Here is a 17,096-nt window from a genome sequence, read left to right as displayed (position 1 = left end):
GAAAAAGACAAATACGGCGTCTATCCAGGTGTGCTGTCCAGCCTCTCCCGATCAGGCTGTCCTGAGCTGTCACCACCTCCGCCGCGTCCCCAGCAGCCCTGGGCGCCAGGTGTGGTGTTCCCCACCCCAGTCCACTCCACCCGATCAAGGCCACTCCACCGGCCCGGCTGCATGCTGGGCTGTAGGTGTCACCTGGCCGGGAACCTCCCAGGGTCCTCCTCCCCCGAGTCCCCAAGGCTGGACACAGTAGCAGCACCCCCACCACACACACGCAGGAGTCAAGATCACGCCATGGGAATCAGAAGTGGACTCTCTGCAGACCTGGGGGAGGCCTCCCACCACCTTCACTGAGCTCACCCTGCCTGTAAGGACCCCAGCCAGCCAGCAGGCTTCCCTCCAGCTGCAGAGATGGGGAGGGGGAGTCTCCCTAGAGCCCAAGACCCTCCCCCCGAGGGAGCTGGTCTTTTCTCCAGAACAGCCTACTGCAGCGCAAACACCACCTCTGACAAAGCAGACCCACTCTCAGGGCCTCTGGGCCTGTTCCCCACTGGCAGAGAAACCCAGAATGTGGCCGGGTTGTCTGAGTGCACCTTTTGGGCTTCCACCGCCCTGCGTGTCAGTCCATGTTCCACTCCTGACTGCTGGGTAACCCTGGCCCTGACCCCGCTGAGACCGTCCCCTCCCCTGCAGGGCAGGCTCACCCTGGAGATGAGATGCGGGATGAGATGCACCCTGTCAGTGCCCGACCCAGATGGCTCACCCGAGCAGGCCTGGGGGCCCATGGGACCCAGACTGAAGCCCATCCTGGCCTTGGAGCCCTCCCCTGGCACGCTACTCGCCGCGCTGCCCAAGGGTGCAAGCAGCCTTGATCCTTGGCCATTGCGGAATTATCCTCGACTAGCCCCACCCCCCGACCTTCCAGCTCAGGTCAGCCCTTGACCACCAGCCCTGAGGTCACCACCCCTGAGGGCCACCCTCCACGCCAGCCCAATCTCAGGGCTTTCCTGGGTGGGCAGACAGCCTCTGCAGTTTGCCCTCTGGGAGTCCGGATGAGGATCCGCAACAGCAGGTCAGGCAGGACCTGCTGTGCGCCCCCAGGGGTAGCCCTGCTGGCATGCCCAGGGTGGGCCCCACTGGGGCACAGGCTGCCCTGGAGTGCCCTTGTTCTCACATTCGAGTCTCCTGCGCCGGTGTGGCCCTGGGGCTCCCAGCCGGATGGTTACCTTTCTGCAGAATGTGAGCAGGCCAGGTTAGTTTTGTGGCCTGACTGTCCGTGTGTAAAATGGGGCCAAGGACTCCCACTCGCAGAGGTTGTTGTTTGTGTCGCAAGAGCAACATGCGTGCATGCTCAGTCGTTCAGTCGTGTTCAGCTCTGTGCAATCCTACGGACTGCAGCCGCCAGGCTCCTCTGTCCATGGGATTCTCCAGGCAAGAATACTGGCGGGGGCGGGGGTTGCCGTGCCCTCCTCCAGGGGATCTTCCCCACCCAGGGACTGAACCTGGGTCTCTTACAGCTCCTGCATTGGCAGCTGGGTTCTTTACCACCAGTGCCACCTGGGAGCCCCCACAGGAGCAACATGGGGATGTGCATTTTTGTAACTTTTCAGCTTATTCTCTCCTGGACGTTGCTTCCAGGCAGTCAACCTTGCCCCGCAGCAGTGAGAAGCTCTTCCTCCAGGACGGAGGGCGCAGGGCGGAAGGCAGCCTTGCTGGCAGCAGGTGCAGCTGGGGCAGGTGTTCCCTCCCCACCCCGCGGGTCTGATGTCAAGTGAGGTGCTGACTTCATGGGAAGGAAGCCTGGGAAGATAAGCAGGCAGCTGTCGCAGTCCACACAGCCAGGGGCTCCCAGGACAGAGGGGAAGTCGGTCAGAGGTCATGGAATGGATGGTGCTGGAAGATGCTGATGGTGCCAGGTCCCCGCAGGTGGCCAGGGCTCAGTGGGCAGAAGCCAGTGGGCCTCGGGCAGGAATGAGCCGGTGGGCAGGACGCTTGTGGGCCCAGACAGTGCCTCAGAGACCAAGCATCCCACGAGTGAGGTGACCTGGGCAGGCACAGGGCAGTCCAGGGGGCGCTGGCCAGTGCTGGCCGAGGTGTCCAGCCCAGACAAGCTGGCCGCTGCAGGCTGCAGGGCAGATGGGCCACCAGGCAGCAGCCCAAGCTGGCAGCGAGGACATGGGACAGGGCAGGTGGCAGGGCCTGGCGGGCCAGGGATGCAGGCTGCCAGGCTGAGCCCTTGCCCTCTGGCCCAGCGGGCTGCCAGGGCTCATGGAAGCCCCGCAGAAGACTGGCCAGCTGCGCACCCAGCGGGCCACCGACGGTGTGCCCTGCAGAGCTGCAGGCGGAGAGGGGCCAGGCACAGGCAGCCCAGAGGAGGCCCCAGCGGAGCTCTCCACTGATTCAGCCGTGTTGGAGGAGACAGCTGGTGGGACTTCCCAGGCAGACAGGTTGGAGGGGCCTCTGCCCAGGGTCCCGCATGGGACAGGTGAGCAGCAAGGGGGCTGGAAGTCCAGCCAGGGCACTTCCTGAGCAGAGGGCCACGCCACCCCCACAGAGTGAAGGTCCTTGCTGTCTGCTCCTCTGATTCGTCTTTGCAGCCAGCTCTGAGGGGCCATCAGGACAGGGGTGGGGATGGGGGCTGCCAGCGACTCTGGGGGTGAAGCCGCCTCCTTCTTCCCATCCCCCAGTGCTGTGCTGAGTCACAGGCCCACAGCCCTTAATGGGCGCCTGACCCCCAGCCCAGCCCTCTCCCCATGCAGCTCAACCGCAGGAAGCCCGTCTTCTGGAAACTTTATTTTGATACTTTCTCCCTGGTTTAAGCATGGGGGTCCTGCATTGGCCAGGCCCCTCCCCAAACCGAGGAGGACAGCTCCCTGGCATGGAGGGCCACAGGAGGGCTTTGCCAGGGCTGCAAGATGCCACAGACTGGGTGGCTTAAACAATAAAAGTTTATTTCCCCAGTTCCGGTTCAGAGAGCCTGCAAGTCCGAGGTCAAGGCGCCAACAAGGCTTGGTTGCTCTGAGGCCTCTCTCGGGGGCTTGCAAGTGGGGCCTCTTATGTTTGACCGTCTGGGCACCAGCACACCTGGTCTCAGTGTCCAGATCTCCCCCCCTGCTAAAGCCACCAGTCACGCTGGATGGGTCCACAGGCCACATTTCACCTTAACTGCCTCCATCAAGTCTAGCTCCACACACATGCACGTTCTGAGGTCCTGGGCGCTAGAACCACAGCGTGTGGATTTTAGGGGTCACAACACCACCCATAACTAGGAGACCCTGGCCTGGCCTGTGGTCTACCGAGTGAGCGGAGGCGGTCCCTTGGGGCCCCACCAGTGTTTTGCATTTGACTCTGGGGCCTCCCCCACGGAGGAGGTGAGGGTTGGGGGCAGGGGCACCTGCGTCCTCTCTGGGCGCCCCCTTGGCTGTGGGACTGTACGAGCTGACACATGGCATTCAAGGACCCTATGTGAGTGAGTGAAGAGGGCAGAAGGGGCCCAGCCCAGGGAGGCCCCAGGCAGAGGTCCCACGGCGGGGCTGGGATTTCTGAGTCCCTGCCCACCGGCTGGTCCCTGCCACAGCTCTTCACCGTCGTTGCCGTTGCTCAGTCCCTCAGTCTTGTCCAACTCCTTGCGACCCCACAGACTGTAGCACACCAGGCTTCTCTGTCCTCCACTGTCTCCCAGAGTTTGCTCAAATTCATATCCATTGAGCTGGTGATGCAGTCCAACCATCTCATCCTCTGTCGTCCCCTTCTCCTCCTGCCTTCAATCTTTTCCAGCATCAGGGTCTTGTCCAATGAGTCAGTTCTTGGCATCAGGTAGCCAAAGTACTGGAGCTTCAGCTTCAGCATCAGTCCTTCCAATGAATATTCAGAGTTGATCTCCTGATTACTCTTCAGGGCAGCGCTGTGATACCACCCCCGCCCGGCACTGGCGCAAGATTTCCAGAGAGGTTTCATATCCACGTTTCCAGAGTCTCAGAGCGGCAGCCGAGGGAGGGAGAGGGCAGGGCAGGCCTTGCCGGGAGATCAGGTGCCGCGTGCCCAAGGGAGGGGCCAGAACCCACCCCCACCCTCTGCCGTGTCCTGGCTCCTGACTCCCTGCCCCAGGCTGAACGGGGGCTGGACTCCAGCAGGAGTGAGTCACAGGAAGCTGGCAGGACAAGACCAGTACGTGTGGCTCCCTGGTGCCAGGCACGGGCAGCAAGGCTGCATGCCCGCCATTCTGCCATCTGAGGGAAGACATGTGCAAGAGAAGCCAAGGAGAGCTGGGGCGGGCGGGGAGGGGCGGCGCACAGGTGGCTCAGGCCCCTGGAGCCAGATCTGTCACTTGGGAGCCTGCTGCTCTGAGCAGCAGCTTCTTCAGTGATGAGTCTGGGACAAACACGGGCACCCTTATTACGTGCCCCAGTGTGTTCAGGGCTGGCGCCACAGGGCCAGGCAAGTCCACATCCTCGTGGAGCTGGTGGTGGGGGTGTGATGTGCTCTGTGAGCGAGGCTGCAGCCCCGCTGGGCTGAGGGGTGGTCAGCAAAGGCCCCCTGTGGACAAGGGATGGTGGAGCTGAGCAGGGCAGTGAGGAAGAGTGTCCGGGTGTGCCAGGGTGGTGCCTCCCGGCTCAGAACAGGAACCCCTTCTCCTTGGGCCTGCTCAGGAGGGAGAGGAGGGCTTAGCGGCTCCCCTCCAGCTTCCTGCCAGGTCCCTAAGGGGGAGACCTCCTCCAGGAAGCCCTCCTGCCTGCCGGCCTGCAGGTCCCTCCCCTCTGCTGGTTCCCCAGCAGCCCACCCTGTGCAGGTTGGCTGGCCTTGAGAACCTGGGCTGTGGGACCCCGAGCTGCTCTCGGCAACCCCCACCCCAGACACATACCCCCATGGGCAGTAAGAGGTGGCTGGACCCTGGCGGGCCTTTGAGCCCCGCCTCTGCCACCTGTGACCAGGACAGGCCTCCTCAGTGGCCATCTGTCCCCAGTCTGGGTGTGCAGGCCCGGCAGGACCCTTTGACTCAGACTGCCTGGTTCACACGCTGGCCCCATCCCTTACTGCTCAGCCCTCAGTGCCTGAAACTGCCCCCCTTAGGAATGTGGGGGTCACCCGGTGGTCATGAAGATGACCCCAGAAGCAGAGGAGGTGGTGTCCACTGCCAGGCTGGAGCCAACAGGGTCCACACCTCCCGAGGGTGCCTGCTAGGTCTTCAGGTTTATATTTCCAAGAGGAGACGACGAGGATCCAAGATGCGGCCCAATGCCCGCGGCCAGCAGGCTGCCCAGGGTGGCCGCGTGAGGAGGGGCGGGTTAGTCCACGCCCACCCCAAAACCAGGCCCCTCCCACCGCACCCACAGGACCGCCCGGGTAGCATTTTCTGCGCCCCGGGAGGACCCCGCCTGTCCCCACGACCGGCCAGGGAGGCGCTACTGAGCTCCCCGCCCCCGGGTCACTCTGGCCTGGGGACCCTACGGTCGGCGGCCAGAGGAAGCCTCCTCCGCCCCAGCCAGAGCTAAACCCCAGAGCTCAGCCGGCGCCCTGGCGCCTCGACCCCAGCCCAGCCGCGTCCTTGATCGCCCGGCCCCTCCCCTGTTCTCCGCCCCTCTTTACCCGCACCCCGCCGCCCCCTTCGCCTTCCTCCTCCTCCGCGCAGGCCCCTCCTCGGCTCCTCTGCTCGGAACCCCGCGCCCCCGTCCGCCTCCCTCCTCCTCCCCGCCCCCCGCCGGATCCCGGACCCCTCCTGGTCCCCGGGGTGCGCCCGCCTCCCTCGGCTGCCCCCCATCCCTCCGCGTCCGGCCCCCAGCCCGGCCCTCCGCTCCGCTCCGGCCGGCCGCCCTCGCCGTCTTCCGCGCGCTGCCCGCGGCCCCTCCTCGGTGTCCGCGGCCGCTCCGCGTACGGGGTGACGCAGCGCCGCCCGCCCGCCCCGCCCGCCCCGCGCCGCCGCCGCCGCCGCGCCCGGGCCGGCTCCAGGGGGCCGCTAACGGTCCCGCGCCCCTCGGCGCCGCGCGCGCCCCCAGCCCGGCCGAGCAGGCGGCGCCCCGGGCGCCGGGCGCGATGGGGGCGGCGGAGCCGCTGCGCTCGGTGCTCTGGGTGAAGCAGCAGCGCTGCGCCGTGAGCCTGGACCCCGCGCGGGCGCTGCTGCGCTGGTGGCGGAGCCCCGGGCCCGGAGCCGGGGACCCAGGCGCGGGTGAGTGTCGCCGCCGGCCCGCCGGCTCGGCCGGGCTGCGGTAGGGGGGAAGGGGCCCCGGGGAGGCCGGCGGGCAGGGAAGGGCCGGGACCCGTGACAAAGAGCCAGCCGGCGCTGGGGAGAGCCGGGGTGAGGGAGGGGGGCGGCGGGGACGCGACCCCCGAGGGCGAGGGGCGCGGGGTCGTGAAGGCCCGGGGAGGTCTGCGGCCCAGGAGGTGTCCCCCGGACGGACCGCACGGACCGTCTCTCTGGGACCCCGCCTGCCAGCGTCTGAAGGGCACCATTCCGATCGATTGTGACGGAGGGACCCGAGGGGGTGCCGGCGCCCCGCGCCCGGTGTCAGTTTAACCCGATCCGGAGTGGAGACCGGAGTTCCTGTCCCCGCAGTGAAGCAAGGGCTGGTGACCTTCAATCTGGGATGTGCTCCCTGGGGGGAGGGGGCTGTTCATTTTGCTGCAACAGGCTGGACACACGACCTGCAGAGGCCCTCGGACTCGGGGAAGCCCTGGTTTAACTAAAAAGGGGTCCTGTCTGCTCCCAAGGAGAAGGGGCCAGCGGGCCCCTGCCGAGCTGCCCAGAGGCAGGAGGACGGGCAGCGGCTTATGGAGGAGGTGTCAGTTGACCCTGGGCAAGAGGGCAGTTACCTGGTGGGACAGTGAGAGCCAGGAGGCCTCCCTGGCAGAGGCAGCGGGGGCCTGGCCAGCCTGGGTGTGTTTCCAGTGGCTGGAGAGTGTGGGTGTTTCCATCTCATTGACTCGTCTTCAGCAAGTTGTTATGGAGGGCCCGTCGTGGCGGGCAGGGCAGCGTGCTCGCCCGGGCTCAGCACTCCCGAGAGAGTCCCTGCCGCAGTGGAGCGTCAGAGGGTCTGGGGCGTGCGTGGAGGACACGTGGGTGTGGACGTGCGAGAAGGGGGTGGGGGCGGGGGTCCCGGGACTCCTCACCTGCAGGGCGGCACTGGACCAGAGCCCTGCAGAGGCCTGTGCACCTCCTGGCGAGACGGTCCAGGCAGCAGGACCACAGGGGCCACGGGAGACCCACACAGGGTGGGGGAGCCGCGGGAGGTGGGGAAGGGGGCCGGGCTCTTTGGGTGGCAGGGGCTGAGGTGGGGACCCCAGAGGGCTTTATCCATCTTCACCTGGTGAAAGGCACCCCGTGGGCCTGGCAGGGAGCAGACAGAGGCGGGCCAGGGAACCACAGGCAGGAGGCTGCTGGCCTTGTCCGGCAGAGGGGCGCTGAGCAAGGCTGGGTCTGTCTGCTTAGATGGGGAGGGCCAGCGGAACGGGGATCCAGGTTTGGGCTTACTGGAATTGCAGGATGAGCGGGGGTTTAGTTGTTAATTGGTGGGGTGCAGGAGAGGTTGGAATTCTCTAGTGGACATGCTGAGTTTGGGATGCCTTTTCAGTGCCTTGGGGGCAGTCGGGGTGCTGCACTGTATCTGTGGGGGCTTTCTCGTCCCTGAGGTTGGATGGCTCTGCTGATGGGGGAGGGGTGGGCAGAGCCGGCCAGTTTGCTGGGGCCAAGGTCAGGGTGGTCTCGGACTCCTGGTTTGCAGCCTGGGGCTCACCACAAGCATGGTCTGCAGAGAGCTACTCTGTGGCCAGCGATCTGAGACTTCACCCTTCCACCAGCTTTCTGTTGTCCCCTGGGGAAGAAGTGTCATCCTAGAAGGTCAGCCTTAGCCTCCTGGCAGCACGCAGCAGGGCCCCAGGTCCCGGTCTCCCCTGGCCTGGCCCTGAGGGCGTTTGAACTTCCCTGCGAATCTCTGCTTCGGGATGGAGCACTCCCATTTCACGGGCTCTTGGTGCAGCCACGTGGTCTGTCCTGTGTCATATTCATACACGGCGCATTCCTGCCGGGCAGCTTCTCCTGGATTTTACGGATGAAGAGGCCGAGCCTCAGGAGTGTGAGGAACTGGCCCAGCTAGTGGCTGAACCGGCGTGTGAAGCGTGGTGGGTCCAATTTCAGCCACTGTGCCTGGGTGCCGTGGCCTCGTTTAGGCCACAGCAGCCACGTGGACACCAAATGGGCCCCACCCGTCTAGGGTGTATGGGTGGGGGACTCGCATTGCCGGCTTTCAGCGTTGGCATCCTTGGCCAGCTGTCATTATGGTTTCCGGCCCCCAGATTCTGGGCTTTGTGCACTTTGGGTCAGCTTGCTTTTCCGAGCTCCTCACTTGCACAGTGGCCCGCCTCTTTCCTGAAACGGTGGTTGCTTCCTTCTAGCACACTCTGAAGGCCCTCTTGTATGGGTTCATCTGGAGCTTTCCTTGGTGGTGTGCAAGAGATGGGTACCCCCCCCAGAAAGGCTGGCGCTATAGGAGCCCTCCCCCCAACCCCATGCCATCCACCACCCTGAGGAGGCCCTGGGTCAGCTGCTGCAGCTCAGGGGGCTCCTCATAGGTGCACCCCTAGAGGAGCCAGGCCCAAGAGAGATGACCCCACGCCTGAGGGTAGACAGCAGCCCGTCCAGGGGACATTTCAGAGTGGCAGTGCCGGCCCGCCACGGTCCCAGGCGTGCCTGTGTGCGGGGTGGACGGCGGCTGGCGGGGCAGGGAAGAGAGGCGGAGGCTGTGAGAAGCAGGCTGAGTGAATTGAGACCACCTTAGAAGACGGACCGAGGCGGGCCCAGGGCCGGGCCACCGAGGGCACCGGGCTCGGCCACTTTGTCTGACCTGCACAGCTTCTCCAGCGTCGCTCCTTTTCGCAGAAGGGGGAACGTGGAACTTGTGAGTGGGTTTCGATGGATGGTATATAACGTACACAAGGGAGCCGGCTTTTAATCCAGGTCCAGGCTTCCTCCTCAGTGGGGGGCTCAGAGCAAAGGCAGGACCAAGAACCGGGAGGCGGTGCCTTCTGGACCCCGCGCGGGCCGCTCTCTTCAGGAAGCTGTGAGGCTGCCTGGCACCAACCCGGTCGGAAGTGAGGCAGACTGAAAACAGGAAACGCGGACCAGCCTTCTCACAGTGGCTCGGGCGAGCTGAACCTGAAACAGGCTGAAGCTGTATCCGAGTTGTATCCCGGGACCACAGTAAAACACGCTCAGAGAGACTCTGGAAGTGTTCCTTTAGAGTTGGGGCTGGGACTTGTGTGTGTGTGTGGGGGGGCACCCTAGGGTGGGGGTGGCCCGTGCCCAGCCTCCTCCAGAAGTTTTCCCCTCTCCCACCGAGGATGCCCCGGGTCGCTGGGAAGCTCCTTGTACAGGTTACTGTTGTATTTACAGCCCAACACCACTGCACAGGAAACACATAGGCAAGCCACGGATACTTAAAACTAATTTTTGTTTTTCTGCTTATGAAAGTAATTCATGTTGGTTTAATAAGACCCAGAAAGCACAGACAAGCACACAGGGAGAGAATCGCAGCCGTAACCTTCGAGAGGGAATATTTGCTGTTGGTCTCTGTGTGAATGTGCCTATTACTGTTTACTCTCATAAAACAGGATTTGTTTTCACATCAGCTTTATCTAGGCGTAATTTGCATACAATGAAACTCATGCGTTTTAAGGATGTAATTTGGTGAATTTGCCATGTTTGAACATCTATCCTAAGGAAAAAAGACTAGTATTTAAGAAACAGTGTTTTATACTTTAGGAGATATATTTTCTGTGTGTTTATTAAGTACTGATGACAGTTTTTTTTTGTTTTCTGTCCCTGACCCAATTTATTTATCCTCTCGATTGGTCTAGACTTCTGCACAGCAGACGTTTCTAGAGAACCTAGCTGCTCTCTGCCTTTCACGTGCTGTTCTGTGACCATGTGGGTGGGTCCAGGGTAAGGTGGCTTCGGGCTTCCCCGGCGGCTCAGATGGTACAGAATCTGCCTGCAATGAAGAAGACCCCTGGGTTGGGATGATCCCCTGGAGAAGGGCATGGCAAACCACCCCAGTAATGTTGCCTGGAGAGTCCCCATGGACAGAGCAGCCGTGGGGTCTCAAAGTGTTGGATGTGACTGAGCGACTGAACACATGAGGTGGCTTCACTTTGGGGATCTTATCTCGCTCTCCTGATCGCAGCGCCCTGTGGGTTCTCCTACTGAGTCACCTTCCGTCCCAGTTTCTCCTGAGCTCTGGTTCCAAGTTTCTGGCACAGCCCACAGGAGACAGCCAGCTGGCTCCTGGGTCTGTGTGCCCCGGCTGGTATCGGGGCTCTGCGCTTTCCGCTCCTGTGTGGTTCTCTTTAGGCCACAGGCCGGTTGAGTGCCTCCTGCAGCCCTGCCTCCGGGCTTGCCTTGTCCATCCTCGCTCACCGTGTCCCCTCCCTCGAGCACCTTCTGATGGGTGACCCCGAAGTTGTTGGATGGAAGTTTGGAAAGCACCATGAAGCCCATCTAATACAGCCCCAAAGCCTACGGCTAGGCACTCTGCCCCCCACCCCCTACTCCTAGGGTGCTTGCCCTTCTAGAAGATTCTTTCACGTGCTGGGCAGCTAGCCGACTAGCTTACAAGCTGCCCGTGCCTGCCTCACTTTCAGGGCTCCTCAGCTCTGACCTCCTTGACCCCTGAGGCCCCACAAGACAGCCCCCCTCTCCCCCCGGACCCTCCCCCCACCCCCGTGTTCAGATCTTACCTCTGCTCAGGGCCCAGCTCTGCTGGCACCTTGCCCTTCCCTCATCCATCTTCGGGTTTTTGTGTTTGTACAGCTGTTTGTCCCTCTCCGCTAGCTGTTTCCTTCTGTTTTGTGTTACGGGTTTTCCCTGTTTTCTTTTTTAGGACTATCTGTCTTATCTCCCCTGCGCGCTCTCTCGAGGCAGAATGCAGCATGGGAAGGGCTCACTTCCTTGCTTCTCCTCCCTGTCCTCCTGGAGGTCCTCGCGTGTCTGTGCACACAGCAGGTGTGCACCGAGCACCGTGTGAGTGGCTGTCTGTGGGAGGCAGGGTTCGGCCTGTCCCTGGCTGCATGGTGAGTGGCGGCCAGCTGGGGACTGGACCCCCGACCGTGGAGGGGCGACTGGGCCACGGGTGGAGAGCGTGGGGGAGTGGCTGCCTGCTGTCCAAGCGTCTTTACTTTTCTCTAGAGGAGTGAGTTTAAAACCACTGGGAGTGGCTGGGAAGCTAAACACAGTTTGGGTAGAACCTAGAAATTCTACAGAATCCCCTAAACCGTTCACTCCACAAATCTTATACCCTGCATTTCTGTATCTCCTGATACGTCTTACGTATGCCCGGTGATGAGGTCAAAAGTGCTGCAGATGATATCAGATTATGTGAAGCCAGCAACCTGCAGAGTTAGATAGGAATCTCAGTATATTTGAATAGGAAATAAATGGCTATCTTGTTTACCTATTTAAGAAAAAAAAATCTTTCCAGATTTGCATATGACTCACTATCGGAAGAGACATATAGGCTTTTGTGGTTTTGAAAAGCAGCTGTCAGAAAAACAGCTGCCCTGCCTGCCCTCCCTCTCTAGGTACCTGCCTCAGCTATGGTCAGATTACGTGGCTTCAGAGTAGGCGAGTGTGGTCATAAATAGTGTAATTACACTGAGATAATTCCAAAGCTAACTTTTATTTGTTACTCCAAAGTAGGTCAGCAGATGTTTCCTTAAGAAGTCAGATGGCAGGGCTTCCCACGTGGCTCAGTGGTAAAGAATCCGGCTGCCAGTGCCAGAGACTCAGGTTCAATCCCTGGTCCGGGAAGATCGCACAGGCCACAGAGCAACTGCGCATGTGCACCACTGCCGCTGAGCCTGTGCTACGGGGCGCGGGAGCCGCAACTGCTGAGCTCACCCTCTGCGGCAGCCGAAGCCCGTGCTCCGCAGCCGGAGAGGCCTCCGCCTTGAGGGACCCGCCCCCCGCAGCTGGAGGAAAGCCCCTACTGCAGCAAGGACCCAGCACAGCCAGAGATCAGATCAGTGGGTAAATAATTAAAAAAAGAAAAAGCCAGATTGCAAATACTTTAGGCTTTGTGGGTCCCAGCTTCTCAGTTCTGCTGCTTTAGTGCAAAAGCTGCTGTAGGCAGCGTGTGAGTGAATGCATGTGGCTTTGTGCCAAGAAACCTTTGTTTATAGAAGGGGGCAGCATGTTGGATTTGGCCTGCAGTTTGCCGACCCTGCTGTAAACCGTTGTTCATCACTGCGCGTTTTCCTGCTGCGTCGTTTGGCGCATGCACGTTCAGGATCGCTAAGCCTTCATTCTGGTCGACTCTTGATTGTGTAGTGCCCATCTCTGTCTCTGACTGTTCTGTCTGTTCTAGAGTCCACTTTACGGGGTGACGTGGCCACGCCTGCTCCACGTGTCTCTTCTGCCCATTTACTTTCAACCTGCTTACACCCTTAGATTTGAAGTGAGTTTCTTTAGACTCTGTAGGGTTGACTCGTGTTTTTTAATCATCTAGGCCAACCTGTGTCTTCTTAATGTAAATGCATTAGGGGTTAAATCTGCCATTTAATTTTTTGTTTTCATTATCTGCTTTTTCCTGCCTTCCTGTGGATTGCTTAAACATCTGTTTTTAGGATTCCATACTGACTTGTCTGTATGTCTTCACCTGTGTTTAAACCAGCTGTGTGGGGTGGTAGTGTCCATACAGCTTTCGAGTGCAGCTCTGTGTGTGGCCCTCGGCCTTGGTCTGTGCATGAGCCTCATCCCAGTCTAGTGGAGTCATCATTTTACCAGTTCGAGGAAGTGCAGAAACCTCCCCTCTCTCTGCATCACTTTACTCTCGCGTTTCATAGTAAAATTGTCTCATCTCTTCCACATGCATTTGGAACCACATTAGTGTTACAGCTTCATCTTCAACCCTCAAACATAATTTAGGAAAGTCAGGCAGAGAAGGAAATACTGCTGTTCAGTAAAGATACTGCACGTATCTTTACTTACTGTATTCTTTCTTCTGTTTTCTTTTTTTCTTTCCAGGGAGTCCTCTTTTATCATTTCTATTTCCTGTATCTGTTCTTTTAGGACAGGTCTGCTGGCAGTAAGACTGTTAGTTTTTCTTCATCTGAGAATGTCTTGATTTCTCCTTTAATCCCCGAAGGATATTTTTGCTGGGTATAAGATTCTTTTCTTTTCAGCACTGGAAAACCATTGTGCTGCTTGCTCTGCCTTCCGTGATTTCTGAGGATAAATCCACTATCATTCAAAATTCTTTCCCCTGTAGGTCAAGTGTTGTTTCTCTTTGACTTAATTTTAACGTTCTTTTCTTTGTGCTTGATTTTTGGAATCCAGACTCTGATGTGTCTTGGATTTCTTTGAAGTAGTGACATTTGAGGTTATATCTTTTGTTAAAACTTTTGGGAAGTTTTCAGCTGTTATTTTTGGACACTTTTTCATCCCCTCTCCTCCTCTACTTCTGGGCTCCAGCGACACATGTTGGATCCTCTGCTGTGACTCCACAGGTCCCTGAGGCTCTTTTCAGTGCTGTTGCTTTTTTTAAATTATTTTCCTCTGTTGCTCAATTTGCGTAATTTCTCTTGTTGCATCTTCCAGCTCACTGATTTTCCTCTGTCTCCATCCTGCTGTTGAGTTCACCCATTTGTTTTCTGTTTTGGCTATTGTATTTTTTCAGTTCTAAAGTTTTCGTGTGGTTCTTCTTTGTAATCGTCTGTTTCTTTGCTGAGACTTTCTTCTTCCCTGAGTCTTTATATGTCTTCATTTGTTTTAAGTGTGTAGTTGTTCATGAAGCATTTTCACCATGGCGGCTGTAAAATCCTCATCGGATAACCCCAACATCTTTGTCATCTCAGTTTTGGCATCGAGCAATTGTCTTTTTTTCCCTCTCATTTTGAGATCTTCCCAGTTCTTGGCATGGTGATTGATTTTTTTTTTTTTTTTTTGGACATTTCTGTCTTTTTTACGTTATGAAAATTTGGATCTTATTTAAGTTTCCTCTTATACCTGGCTTTCTCTGACACTGCGCCATCAGGGAGTAGGAAGGACTAGCTACCGCCAGATCGGGGAAGAAGTCCAGGTTCCCCTGGGCCTCATCAGCAGCCAAGGGGGTGCCCCCCATTGCTGCTGGGTGAACCCCCGACTCGGCCTCCACTGAGACCTCCTGGCTGGAAGGGTGGGGATGCCCTGTGACTGCGTGCCGTGGAGGGTGGCTGGAGGTTGGTGCAAGTTCTGACTCCCCCCTTGGTCCCCGGACACCAGCCCAGCAAGGAAAGTAAGGGGCACCGCACTCGTGCTGGGAGGCGGTGGGAGTCCACTCCCTCCTCATCTCCACTGACCCCTGTGGCGTGAGGCTCGACACCCGCTGGGATGAAAGTGCTGGCTTCCCTCACGCCACGCTGCTGGGGAGCGTCAGGCACCTGCCTCCGCCCGAGGGCAGATGTCTAGACTCCAGGCAGCCTTTGCAGGTGGTGGGGGGCGGGGGAGGGCAGGGTTCTGTGTTGCTGGAGGAGGGCAGTTCTTTCCAGAAGTTTCTCATCTTCCTGGGCTGTCCTGCCCCTGGTCCTTTGGCCGGAGAGAGCGACCTTGGTTGGAGTTTTCTGTGTGTACCCGTTGGCATTTCCAGTTGCTGAAGTCTTCAAACCTGAGATAACGTGGGGCAGGAAGAAACCCATGGAACTCTCTGCCGTCTCTCCCTGGCCCCGAGGCCCCCGCTCAGCTCCCTCCTTCGGCCCGCCTTCCAGAGTCTCCCGGCATTACTGGCACGTGGGACTCCAGGGAGGAGCAGTCTCGCCCTTCATCTCAGAGCAGAAGGTCCCTGTGCCATCTCTAAAATATTTTTCCCTCTCTGTTATTCAGAGCAGGTTCTTCCTGCTGAGTTAGGGGGCTTCACTGACTTTCCTGTCACAGCAGTCCACCGCTGAGCCCAGCTAGTGGCTGTTGCATTTCACATGCTGTCCTTTCAGCTCTGAATTTTCCGTTTGGTTCCTTCTAGTCGTCTCTTTTTGTCCTGGGAACTTCTGTCCTTCCGTTCACTTTAGGAACGTTCAGAGCAGCACCTCACCAAGCCTGGTTCTATCAGCCATGCTGAAGTTTGTGTCTGACGCCTCAGACACCTGGGGTGTCCCGGGTGGGGCGTCTGCTGACTGGCTTTCCCCCTGGGCCTTGCAGGGTTGCCTGGTTCTTGGTGTGCTGGTTAATTTTGGAGGCTGGGTATTTTTAATATTATGTTGTGAGTCCTCTGGAGGATTTTCTTTTCTTAGGCAGGTGCTCAGCCTGGTTGTACACAGATGGCAAGGCCGTGGGAGGGGGGCTTCCACATCAGTCCAGCTCTTAAGGCCTTTGCACGCTTCTGGGGGCCTCCCTGGTGTTGGTCACTTGGGTGAGGCTGGCACCAGGAGCTGACGGACTTGGCCATTCAGCTCCCAAGGCCCCTCTGCGCATCCTGTGTGTTCTGCTCATGAAGGCCGAGAGGGAGCCCGGCACGTGTCTGTCTACCGGCAGAGCCAGGACGCCCTCCCAGCCCTGCCGGTTGTGCTCCGGTTCCCTGGACACAGGAGCGGGCTTTCTTTCTCTGCGTCCAGCAGGCTTGGGCTGCTCCAGTGGTGCTCGTGGTAAAGACCCCGCCTGCAAGTGCAGGAGATGTAAGAGACTCAGGTTCGATCCCTGGGTGGGGAAGACACCCTGGAGAAGGAAATGGCAACCCACTCCAGTGTTCTTGCCTGGAGAATGCCATGGACAGAGGAGCCCAGCGGGCTACAGTCCATGGGGTCAAAAAGAGCCAGACACGCTGAAGCAACTTAGCACACAGGCATCCAGCGTGCAGTTCAAGACCCAGGCTGCCCTTGGAGCAGAGGTGTAAGTGAAAGTCGCTCAGTTGCAAACTCACGGACTATACAGCCCATGGAATTCTCCAGGCCAGGATACTGGAGTGGGTAGCCTTTCCCTTCTCCAGGGGTTCTTCCCAACCCAGGGATCGAACCAGGGTCTCCTGCATTTCAGGTGGATTCTTTACCAACTGAGCTATCAGGGAAGCCCCAGAGGTGGGGATAGAGACAAAGGGAAGGGCCTGCGAGGGCTGCTCCTTCTGCAGGGACCCAGCTCCTTCTGCTGGGACCCCGTTTTCTGTGGGGACCCCACTCCTTCTGTGGGGGTGCCACTCCGGCCAGCTGGCCTGCTGCTGTCTGCTTTGGGCTCCTCAGTTAACTGTCTGCCTCCCGTCTGGCCCAGACCTCTTGGTCACAGTCAGCGGGGAGAGGGCAGCCGCGGGTGGCCCTGGAGTCTTGGGCTAGTCCTGCGGACGCCGGCCCTCTCAAGCTGCTCTCAAGCCTGCCATGCTGTTTGCCGCCTCACGCAGGCGATCCTGGCCACAGCCAGTGGGAGCTGTCCTTGACTTGCTCCATTTCCAAGGTGGCAGTCGGGGCCAGGTGGGGGCTCTACTAGAGCCTGGACCCTGAGATCCTGGGGTGCTCCCCCTGCGAGGATGCTGGTTCTGGGGTTCCTCTCAGCGGCCCCCACTGCCTCTCCTGACGGGGGGGTGGGGAGAGCAGGGATCATGGTGCAGGAGTCAGGCATTGTGCCCCAAGTGGCCATGGGGTGCCACTCAGGCCCCCGGAGTTCTCAGTCCCCGATCACTAGGTTGGGGACGCTTACCTGGGGTAGGCTGTGCTGGAAGGAGCACAGGGCTGCGCAGGTGGGAGTTGGGGACTGGCTGCGTCCTGTGTGTGCAAACGCAGCTCCGCAGTTGTAAGGTCTGCAGGGCAATGGTCGTTGCAGCCTGTTCCCCGAACCCACAGCCTGGGGACCCACAGAAAAGCCCATCCCGAGCAGGTGCAGCAGCAGAGTTTCCTGAAAGGCCCAGTCCCGTCCTTTCGTGGGTGCTGATGCAGAAAAGCCTTGGGGGTGGCTGGGCCACCTGGAGCCCGACTCTGGGCTGGGGGGACCCTGGCCCCGCCCACCGCCATCCGGGTGGGTGTGCTCTGTTGGGTGGGTGGCCGTGCACCTGGCTGTCCGGGACCTTGTAAGAGAAGCAGACCCATAGACGGCAGGGACGTTTCTGCTCCGAGTCGCAGCTCGGAAGCCCACGCAGTGTCCTTGGGTCACAGCCAGCTCTGTG

General features: G+C 59.5%; 1 protein-coding gene across 1 annotated transcript in view; it reads left to right on the top strand.

The window, feature by feature from the left end:
• Positions 1–1,049: 1,049 nt before the first annotated feature.
• The window catches only part of CERK (ceramide kinase), a 41,339-nt gene continuing 25,292 nt past the window's right edge, over positions 1,050–17,096 (top strand). Inside the window, exons 1-5 of the mRNA XM_024992923.2 lie at positions 1,050–1,069; positions 2,250–2,418; positions 3,267–3,368; positions 5,068–5,167; positions 5,408–6,160. Of these exons, the coding sequence (XP_024848691.2) occupies positions 1,050–1,069; positions 2,250–2,418; positions 3,267–3,368; positions 5,068–5,167; positions 5,408–6,160 (1,144 nt within the window). The remainder of the gene's footprint in view (positions 1,070–2,249; positions 2,419–3,266; positions 3,369–5,067; positions 5,168–5,407; positions 6,161–17,096) is intronic.

Source organism: Bos taurus, chromosome 5 (assembly GCF_002263795.3).
Source record: "Bos taurus isolate L1 Dominette 01449 registration number 42190680 breed Hereford chromosome 5, ARS-UCD2.0, whole genome shotgun sequence".
NCBI classification, from domain to species: Eukaryota; Metazoa; Chordata; class Mammalia; order Artiodactyla; family Bovidae; genus Bos; species Bos taurus.
The sequence above is the reverse complement of the archived record's forward strand: the minus strand, read 5'-3'. Positions and strand labels throughout refer to the sequence as shown.